This window comes from Dipodomys ordii, unplaced genomic scaffold (assembly GCF_000151885.1).
Source record: "Dipodomys ordii isolate 6190 unplaced genomic scaffold, Dord_2.0 Scaffold159, whole genome shotgun sequence".
NCBI lineage: Eukaryota > Metazoa > Chordata > Mammalia > Rodentia > Heteromyidae > Dipodomys > Dipodomys ordii.
In genome coordinates this window covers 243,017-253,476 of record NW_012267375.1, presented here as the reverse complement: position 1 = coordinate 253,476, position 10,460 = coordinate 243,017, and the positions used below count along the sequence as shown (strand labels likewise).

The 10,460-nt window shown below is 59.4% G+C and overlaps 1 protein-coding gene across 1 annotated transcript in view; it reads left to right on the top strand.

Annotated features, from left to right (window-relative positions):
* Positions 1-163: 163 nt before the first annotated feature.
* Positions 164-10,460, top strand: part of Itgb2 (integrin, beta 2 (complement component 3 receptor 3 and 4 subunit)) — a 17,504-nt gene continuing 7,207 nt past the window's right edge. The window contains exons 1-8 of the mRNA XM_013032895.1: positions 164-188; positions 244-414; positions 1,225-1,466; positions 3,296-3,451; positions 4,752-4,847; positions 8,497-8,586; positions 9,206-9,346; positions 9,795-9,982. Of these exons, the coding sequence (XP_012888349.1) occupies positions 164-188; positions 244-414; positions 1,225-1,466; positions 3,296-3,451; positions 4,752-4,847; positions 8,497-8,586; positions 9,206-9,346; positions 9,795-9,982 (1,109 nt within the window). The remainder of the gene's footprint in view (positions 189-243; positions 415-1,224; positions 1,467-3,295; positions 3,452-4,751; positions 4,848-8,496; positions 8,587-9,205; positions 9,347-9,794; positions 9,983-10,460) is intronic.

Here is a 10,460-nt window from a genome sequence, read left to right as displayed (position 1 = left end):
GGAACGCCCGTGGGGAGCGTGCTCCCAGGTCTGGAACGCCCGTGGGGAGCGTGCTCCCAGGTCTGGAACGCCCGTGGGGAGCGTGCTCCCAGGTCAGGAACGCCCGTGGGGAGCGTGCTCCGAGGTCTGGAACGTCCGTGGGGAGCGTGCTCCCAGGTCTGGAATGCGCGTGGGGAGCGTGCTCCCAGGTCTGGAACGCCTGTGGGGAGTGTGGGTGTGTTTCCTGAGCCCATCCTGCCACAGGTCAGGAGGCTGCATTCAACGTGACTTTCCGGCGGGCGGAGGGCTACCCCATCGACCTGTACTACCTCATGGACCTCTCCTACTCCATGCTGGACGACCTCATCAACGTCAAGAAGCTGGGGGGTGACCTGCTGCGCGCGCTGAACGAGATCACCAAGTCTGGCCGTGTGGGTGAGACCCCACTTTCGTGGTTGGCTCAGCTCTGTCCCTGCCCCCATCCGCCCCGCCCCCACCCCCACCACCCTGGGCAGTTTGCACTCCACACACCTCCAACACACAGAGGAGCCCAGACCAGCATCCTCTGGGGTGGCCGTGGGGCCAGGGAGGGGCCTGCCTCTCCACTAGGCCAGACCTGGTCCCTGAACCCCCTCAAGTGCGCATCATTTAGCCCTATTTCTCTTCTTGTGTCTGATATGCTCTGCCTCATTCTCTGTGTACAGCGAGGCATACACACATATTGGACCTTGTGATTCACAATCTCACCTGTGGGTGTGTGTGCATGCGGTGCTCTCACAGTCACATGTAGCTGACTGCATTCTGGGCACACATGTGTGCACATGTGGCTATGATCACATGTTCAGAGGCATGAGTGCACGCACACGTGTCACACATTCATGTCCACCCAGGTACATGGTCACACTCAGTCCCTTGTGCATACCCAGGAACATGTGTGTAGAGTTCACACACCTATGCCCACATGTACAGACATACATGTGCACACAGTCACATTCACGTGTGTAGACCATGTATCTGGATTCATGTGCTACATTGATATGCCACACCTATACTCACGTTACACACACACACTCATGCTCAGAGGTGTGCATGACTTGCACATGTGCACACACATGTTCCTCGGGGGCCTGGTGTGCTTTCTCCCTGTCCTCTGATGATAACAAGGTCACACTCCCTCAAGGCTGGCTGCTTGCCTGTGTCCCCTCCTGTTCCCTGTCCTCCTCAGCCAGTGCCATGTGTCCTCAGGCTTTGGGTCCTTCGTGGATAAGACGGTGCTGCCGTTTGTCAACACACACCCTGAGAAGCTGAAGAACCCGTGTCCCAACAAGGAGAAGGGGTGCCAGGCCCCGTTTGCCTTCCGGCACGTGCTGAAGCTCACCGACAACTCCAACCAGTTCCAGACGGAGGTTGGGAAGCAGCTGATTTCTGGAAACCTGGACGCCCCCGAGGGTGGGCTGGATGCCATGATGCAAGTGGCCGCCTGCCCGGTGAGTGCCCGGCCTGCCTGGGTCCTGCAGGCCCACCAGGGGCTGCGGGCCTCGGGCCCTGGCACCACAGGCTGGTGGGCTCAGGGACTGGCTCTGCCTACTGGGTCCTGACCTTACCTGCTAGTGGGGCCCCAAGAGGACAGCACCTGCCTTGGGCTGCCGCCCTCCCCCAGCCTCCAGGCCGCAGAGCCAGGGACATGAGGCGCAAGGTTTCATGGCTAACTGGTGACCCCTATGCTCTTCTGAAGTCTAATGTCTTCTACAAAAGGTCCTTGGGAGCCAAAACTGATTTCTCTCCTTCCTCACCAGCCAAGAGGGTGGGGGCTCTGCCAAGCTGTGTCCTCACCATGTCCCGTGTCCTCACCATGTCCCATGTCCTCACCATGTCCCGTGTCCTCATCCACGTCCCATGTCCTCACCATGTCCCATGTCCTCACCACGTCCCGTGTCCTCACCATGTCCCGTGTCCTCACCATGTCCCGTGTCCTCACCATGTCCCGTGTCCTCACCCACATCCTGTGTCCTCACCACGTCCCGTGTCCTCACCATGTCCCGTGTCCTCACCATGTCCTGTGTCCTCACCACGTCCAGTGTCCTCACCATGTCCCGTGTCCTCACCATGTCCCGTGTCCTCATCCACGTCCCGTGTCCTCACCCATGTCCTGTATCTTCACCATGTCCCATGTCCTCACCATGTCCCGTGTCCTCACCACGTCCCGTGTCCTCACCACGTCCCATGTCCTCACCATATCCCGTGTCCTCACCATGTCCCGTGTCCTCACCATGTTCCGTGTCCTCATCCACGTCTCGTGTCCTCACCATGTCCTGTGTCCTCACCATGTCCCGTGTCCTCACCATATCCCGTGTCCTCACCATGTCCCGTGTCCTCATCCACATCCCGTGTCCTCACCATGTCCCGTGTCCTCACCACGTCCCGTGTCCTCACCACGTCCCGTGTCCTCACCATATCCCATGTCCTCACCATGTCCCGTGTTCTCACCATGTCCTGTGTCTTCACCATGTTCCGTGTCCTCACCCACATCCCGTGTCCTCACCCACATCCCGTGTCCTCACCATGTCCCGTGTCCTCACCCACATCCCGTGTCCTCACCATGTCCCGTGTCCTCATCCACGTCCCGTGTCCTCACCCACGTCCCGTGTCCTCACCCACGTCCCGTGTCCTCATCCATGTCCCGTGTCCTTGCGACGTCCTGTCTACTCACCCATGTCCTGTCCACACCTGTTGCAGGCTGTCTTTGTAACTAACGTTGATGTGACTATGGCGTCCTGACACGCACAGCCTGGTGCAGCCACGCTGGGGTCTGGGGCACTTGGTGCTCGTGCATGTTCTAGATGAGTCTTCCATGCTGTGAGGTCATGAATGCGTGTGAGACCTACATCGTGCACATGGGCCCCTCCAGGGACACTCCAGCCACTCCTGTGGACATCCCTCGGGCTCTTCCTTTCACTTGGAGTTTTCCACACTGTGGTGGATGTTTCTACACTGTGGTGGATGGTTGTCAACTGTGGTGATGTTTCTATACTGTAATGGATGTTTCTGCGTACGTTTCTTCTCTTTTGGGGTCTGTTTCTGGCTAATCAGGTGGCTAATCCAGGCTTTCTTTTAGACTGCGACCTATGTTCCAGCGCCTGCCTCCCACGGAGCAGGCCTGGGGGCGTCAGCTTGGGCACGTCGCCTGCTCTGGCCTGTCCCTTTCTTCCTGTTCTCCTAGCTGTGAGAACGCAGGAGGGGCCACTGCTGCCCGGCCCAGCTACCAGAGGGTCCAGTGGGAAGCCAAGGCTGGCAACACCCGACCTTCTTCCTCCAGGAGGAAATTGGCTGGCGCAATGTCACGCGGCTGCTGGTGTATGCCACAGATGATGGCTTCCACTTTGCGGGCGACGGGAAGCTGGGCGCCATCCTGACCCCTAATGACGGCCGCTGCCACCTGGAGAACAACATGTACAAAAGAAGCAATGAATTCGTGAGTGCCCTCCTGGCCCCCACCTCGAGGGTCCCTGGGGTGGGTTAGGAGCCCCTGGGGCTCTTAGGGCCCACTGGGGAGAAGCAGGGGGCAGCGGAAGAGCAACCTCTGCACACGGTCTTGTTCGGGTCACCTTGTCAGAGCCTGGACACCTCCTTCCAACCCAAGAAACTTCCAGAAGCCCTGAGTGTGCCCAGTGAGGTCCTGGGGACCTCATGGCAGGCTAGGAGAGGACAGTGGGTGGCTGAGGCATCTCTGGCCCCGGACTCCATGCAGGGATCCTGCCTTTGCAGCCTAGGAGAGGACAGTGGGTGGCTGAGGCATCTCTGGCCCCGGACTCCATGCAGGGATCCTGCCTTTGCAGCCTCCTCCTCAGGCTGCCCCAGCTTCTGTCCCGGGGCCTGTAACATCGGTGCAGGAACCTTCGCCCACAGTCCTCCTGGACTCCATCCAGCCCTCACTAGAGGAGACGGGCCAGGGCTGAGGCCATCCCTGGAAGGAATGCAAAGCTGCTACAACTCGGGCTCCCCACCAGCATCCCGCAGCTGAGCAGTGTTGAGGGGAGAACTGGAGATACAAGACATAGACAGAGAGTGTGGCACCTGATATCCAAGAGGCTCTGCCTCTTGAGCATCTCCCAGAGATGTAGACATCACTTTGGCCAGGGTAGTATCAGAGTGCTACCCTGGGGAGACCAGATGTATGCCCCATATCCCCAGCATGGGACCATCAAAACGCTGCTCTCAAGCCTGTATGTCTGTGGCTCACACCTGTCATCCTAGCTACTCAGGAGGCTGAGATCTGAAGATTGTGGTTTAAGGCCAGCCCAGGCAGGAAAGTCTGTGAGACTCTTATCTGCAATGAACTACCAAGAGCTGTGGCTTAAGTGTTAGGGCACTAGGCTTGTGCAAAAAATAAAGGGACAGCACCCAGGCCCTGAGTTCAAGCCCTAGGATAGTGCATGCATGCATGCAAGCACGCATGCGTGTGTGTGTGTGCGCGCACGCACACACACACACACACACAGCTCTCACTTTAGCTGGCTTTAAATCAAGAGTGGTTATTCATGCTCCATTCTATATCAAGTGTTGATACAGAAAATTGTAACTGTGTTTTGATGGAGCCAGTTTCCTGCACAACTTACAAACCTTATTCAGAGAAGAGGCCACCATAATACCAGATGGGCAGGCCTGAATTGCCAGCAGCTGGTGCAGGGGTCTTGGACACTGGCTTTCTTAAACAAGGTGACCTGGAAGGCTTGCTCTCTGCCCCAGGCACCATCTGACAGGTGTCTCTCCAGGACTACCCATCGGTGGGCCAGCTGGCACACAAACTGGCAGAAAACAACATCCAGCCCATCTTTGCAGTGACCAAGAGGATGGTAAAAACCTATGAGGTGAGTGGGGTGGGGTCTTGGGCAATGCGGGGTAGGTGGGGGAGGGCGGACCACGTCACTGTGGGATGACAAAACCCAGCCTGCTGGGGCGTCGCCTCATTCTGCTTCCTGTGTTGGTGTGTGGCCCCCTGGCCTTGGCCACGCTGTTGTGGGTGGGATGGTGGTTTGGGAGGTGTGGGGAGCTCTTTGTGGCATGGTGTTCATGCGTGGTGTCCAGCAAATGTTTCTCCTGACGTGAAGTTTTGTCATAATCATGGCATAGGTCTTGCTGGTGGTGTTCCTGTTTTTTTTTTTTTTTTTACTGGAATGTGGCAATTCTGCAGATCTGATTTGTTAATTTGGGGAAACTTCCTTGTTTTCTGCTCATATGCATTTGAATGGCGACATTTCACACAGAGTCAGACATAGCGGAGGAGCCCACACATCCGGGGCGCAGTGGGGGTGGATTTCATATAGGGGATCTAGCTGGGTGACCAGAGCCGGGTCCTGCTGTAGCCACCCAGGGGGGCCTGGACAGGGCCTACCACTCACGCCTCTTCTTCTGATGGTTGGTTGGAGCAAGTGTCCCCGAAAGACCCTGGAAGGCGGGAGCTGAGACATGACCAACTGTGGAGGGCATCGCTCTGAGACCACCTGTCACTTTGCTTTGAAGCAGCCAGACATCTTGCCTGGGGAAGGACGCAGCCCTCATCTGTACCCTATGTTTTGGGTTTAGACAGTGCAGTTAGAGCCAGGCGCTGGTGGCTCACGCCTGTCATCCTAGCTACTCAGGAGGCTGAGATCTGAGGATCGAGGTTCAAAGCTAGCCCGGGCAGGAAAGTCCATGAGACTCTTATCTCCAATAAACCACTAGAAAACTGGAAGTAGCACTGTGGCTCAAGAGGTAGAAAGCTCATCTTGAGTTGAAGAGCTGAGGGATAGCGCCCAGGCCCAGAGTTCAAGCCCCACGACCAACAGAAAGAGAGAAAGAAAGAAAGAGAGAGAGAGAGAAAGAGGGAGAGAGGAAGAAAGGAAGGAAAGAAAGAAGGAGCGCGCAGTTGGAGCTGGATCTGATTTCCCCAAGCTCCCCACTCTGGCGCTGATCTCAACTCTGCTGATGTGGGCGCCCAGGCCTCAGGATGAGCCCAGGCCTCAGGACGCAGGCAGCGTCTGCTGCTTGCTGAGGGGTGCCCCACCGTTCCCAGCCCACATGGCAGGGGTTCTGCCTCTGTCCACGTGCCTTTGAAGAGGGAAGTGACTGGGTCCAGTGGTGTCAGGACACAAGCAGCAGCAGCAGGAGGGACATTTCCTGTGTCTGTGGTGACTTCCCGTAGGCCTCACCACCCTGTCTCTGTCAGAGCAGCTGGGCAGACTTGGGCTGTGCCAAGTGCTGCCCAGTGCCTTGTCCCACAGTGCTGCTGCTGTCCCCAGGGGACACACTGATGCACCCAGGGAGCTCCGGTGTGGTCAGGGCTTCTTGACCCTCTCCTGTCCGGTGGTTCACTGGTCATGCCACAGGACCCAACAAAACCATAGATTCACAGGTACATTTATTAGTGTGGGATTCAGATTAAAAGCAGCAAAGAGGAAAAAACAGTTTGGGTGGAGTCCAGAGACTAGGCACAGACTTGCAGCTGTCTCCCGAGGAGCATGGATGGCTCTGGGCGCGGTGTGTGGAGCCCGGCGTGGAGCCGTGCTTCCGCAGTCACGTGCTGGAACATCAACGTCCAGCCATGCAGATGTGGCCAGCTACCTTTGAGGTTGACCTTGGCCTCCAGCCCCCCCCCAATCCCGTGCCTGCCCGCCCCGTCGCACTGCTGAGCTCCTGGAGTGGTCCCTGCCGGGGTTCATCGTCCTTGGGAAGGTGTAAGATGTGGATAGCCCATGCCTGTGGATTCACAGTGCAACAGGGGTTTGCAGAAAGGGGGAGATTCTGTGCCTTCTTCCCTAAGAAGCCTCCTCCAGTGGCGGTGGCCTGAGAGGCGAGGGAGGCAGAGTGAGGTGTATATGTTGGACAAGGGATGGTTGTGGTCGTGATTGTTTATAGATCTGTGTCAGGTTCTTCAGAGCCAGCGGGGTCCTGGACAGAAATCCCAGACCCCAGCTCTATTGCAGCCAAACTACCTGGGCCAGTTCTCAGCAGGCCTCCTTTTCCTGCCTCTACAAGGAGCAGTGCTGCCGCTTGGGAGGGCAGTCCGAGTGTCCCTGCGCCAGTGTGCTCAGTGACTGCCAAGAGTGGCTGCCCATGGCTGAATTCTCACATAGACACTGCCTGCTTCTGTTGTTACTACCATCCTCGTCAACGCGAAGCGCAAAGCCCCAATCCACCTCTCTCCTGTGCATGGATGGCCCGGGGCATGGCTCCTGCGGCTTCGGACTGAGAGGCTGAGCTCAGGCTGGGGAGGGCATGCAGAGTGCCAGGTGATTGCCTCTGTGGAATGGGCATTGCTGAGCCTCAGACCGGGAAGTCAGGTTCATATCCAGGATAGCCATCATAGCCTTGCTGTGCACAGGGCCGGAAGGAAGGCCAGCATTCCTGCGGCCGGATCCTGGGATCCAGAGAAGGGCAAGAGCCTCAGAGGCAGAGGAGGAGGGCAGGTGTCTGGGTGAGCAGTGAGAGCTGGTCATACTGCCAGCACAGCGGGTCAGCTCGGCCCAGGGCTGATGGACAGGACGGAATAGGAGGAGGGACTTCCCAGCAGTCAGGACATGGCGGCCCCCACACCGTCCTCTGTGGTGAGGCCGTGGCGTCCCTCCTCAGGTGTCACAGCGGGTCCTGATCTTGGCTGCTGCCGCAGGAGCCATGGCCAGTCCCCCAGGCTGCCCCCTCCCCAGGGCCACAGGCTGTCGTGCAGTTCTGCTGCTGGTAATTGGCCAAGGCAGCAGGGAGCAGCCTGGACAGTACGGTCACGCTGTCCACAGCTACTGGCCTGGGCAGAGAGCAGGTTCCACAGGCAGAAGCTTCCCAGAGCTAGGGCTGCCTCTCACACTGAGCCTGGAGGAGGTGACAACCAGGCTGTATGGAGTCATGACTCCTTAGAGGGGACTGGACTCCGTTCTTTGGAGTCACCGTCGGCCAGAAGCAGCCCTGCCACGAGTCCTGTGTCCTTAGAGGGGAAGTGTTTCTTTTCATGAGACACACAGACAATGCGGGTGTGGGAGGGGCTGGCTTGTCTGTAATGGGGGGGCCCTCTGGCCAGTCTACCCCTGGGGGCACTTCTGGGCAGCATGGCTGTCTGCTATGGCTGACCATTGCAGGAGTAATACAGCACGGTCACTGTTAAAATGCAGTCACTCAAGCCCTTGAAACGCACAGGACTCACCACTTCCCAGAGATTTTGCCTCATTTTATGGATAACCCTTGGGTTATTTCTGCCCACCACACTGGTGTGGTGGAAATGCTGTCCCCTGGTGAACCAGGCAAGGGTCCCAATTAGGGACATGGCCAGTTCAGCAGTGACCCCGGGAGCATTCACACCAAACACCCGGGCTGTTTCGTTCCTGAGAGCCAGTTGTTGAAATCCCGCCAGTAACCAGGTGCTCGGCAGTGGTGGTCTCACCTGAGGGTGGCCGAGCCGCCTCATAGGCACCAGAGGCCCCTGGACATGACAAGCCCCCGCCCAGGAGGACTCTGGTACTAGCTGCACCCACCTGTCCCTCTCACCGACAGAAACTCACCGAGATCATCCCCAAGTCAGCTGTCGGGGAGCTGTCTGATGACTCCAGCAATGTGGTACAGCTCATCAAAAATGCCTATAATGTGAGTCGCTGGCAGGGTGCGGTGCAGGTGGGGGGCTGGGCTGGGCCCCAGAAGCAGCCCCCCTGTCCCCTGCTGGCCAGCAGAAGGATGGGGAGAAAGGGAGCCCTGTCTCATTGGACCCCTCAGCCTGTGGCCACTCACAAAAAACAGATCTGTGTCCTCTCATCGATGGTATGGGGGTGCCACCCAGTCTCCCCCCCACTCCTCCCTCGGGGCTCTGCCCGCTGGTCACCCTGGAGAAGGGGGGCAGATGTTTTCCCTATGGGGGAGGCCCCGGAATCCCTGCAAAGATGCCCATGGGGTGGGGCACCCCTTTTGCCAGCATCCCTACACTGTCCTGCACTAGCCCTGCAGGGTCACTCCTCCTCCCCCTCCTCCTCCTCTTTCCCCCCTCCTCCTCCTCCTCCCCCTCCTCTTCCTCCTCCCAGGCTCCCGGCCCACCCTGCTGCTGCCCCCAGAGCTGTGCTGCTCCCAGGACCGGGGTCCTGGTACCTGTGGGAGTGAGCCAGGCTCCACTCAGGGCCCGGCACCAGTGGGTCCCCAGCTGTCCTGGAAATCTCTTGGAAGTAAGCGGTGTTCCGAGAGCTCTCACCCCTAAGCCTGGCCGCTCTGCCTGCAGAAACTGTCCTCCCGCGTCTTCCTGGACCACAGCCCCCTCCCTGACACCCTGAGGGTCACCTACGACTCCTTCTGCAGTAACGGGGCGTCTCACATGGGCCAGCCCAGAGGAGACTGCGATGGCGTGCAGATCAATGTCCCGGTAAGCTGGGCCTCCACCCCGGCCCTGGAGCCCTGGCCTCCATCCCGACCCAGGACCCCTGGCCTCCACCCCAGCCCGGGAGCCCTGGCCTCCACCCTGGCCTAGTAAGCCCGGCTTCCACGTGGCCTGTGATGCCAGCCGCTGGAAGGCCTGTCCGTGCTCCCTGGACTCGGCCCTACCAACAGGGAGGGGAGCAGGGGTCCCATGGATTAGCAGCAGCGATCCCAGCAGTGCGCCAGTGTGTGCCGGCTCGAGATGGTGCCTGGGGGTGGCTGCAGGGTGTGCAGAGCATGGCGTAGGGCACCCTCGCCTCTGTCCACACAGCTCCGTGGACACCTCCGTCCACAGGAGCCCCATGGAGGGTACGGGGCGCCCGCACCCCCGTCCACACGGCCCCGCGGAGCGAGGCCTGCCTCCCCTTCCCCACTGTGTCCTGCTCTCCCCACAGATCACCTTCCAGGTGAAGGTCACGGCCACCGCCTGCCTGCAGCAGCAGTCGTTTGTCATCCGGGCCCTGGGCTTCACAGACACGGTGACCGTGCGGGTCCTCCCGCAGTGCCAGTGCCAGTGTCGGGACCAGAAGCAGGACCGCGGGCTCTGCGGGGGCAAGGGCTCGCTGGAGTGCGGCGTCTGCAGGTGAGGCGGGCACGCACACCCGCAGGGCAGGGCAGGGCCGGCTGTGGGGCAGGAGGTGCAGCGAGCCCCTCACTTTGCACCATGCCCTCACTGGTCTGGGTGTGCAGGGTCTGAGGACAATTCCTCAGAGCACATGGCTACTGGTCAATGATCCAGAAGATTCCTCCTCCCCGAGGCAGGGCAGCCCATCTCAGCATCCTCTCTGAGCACACCTGGACACACCAGTGGCCTGGCTACTGCCCCCATGTTCCTACGGAGCTGCGTGTGCCACTGCCTCCTGCCAGCTAGTGCTGTGGGAGACGGCACCACGCATCTTGCCACCCCCTGAGGACTGGGGAGGGAGCACGCGCTGTGGAGACGCGCTGAGGGCCGGGAGGGAGCACGGGCTGTGTGTAGACAGCGCTGAGAGCCGAGAGGGAGCACACGCTGTGTGTAGACAGCGCTGAGGACTGGGGAGGGAGCACGGGCTGTGTGTAGA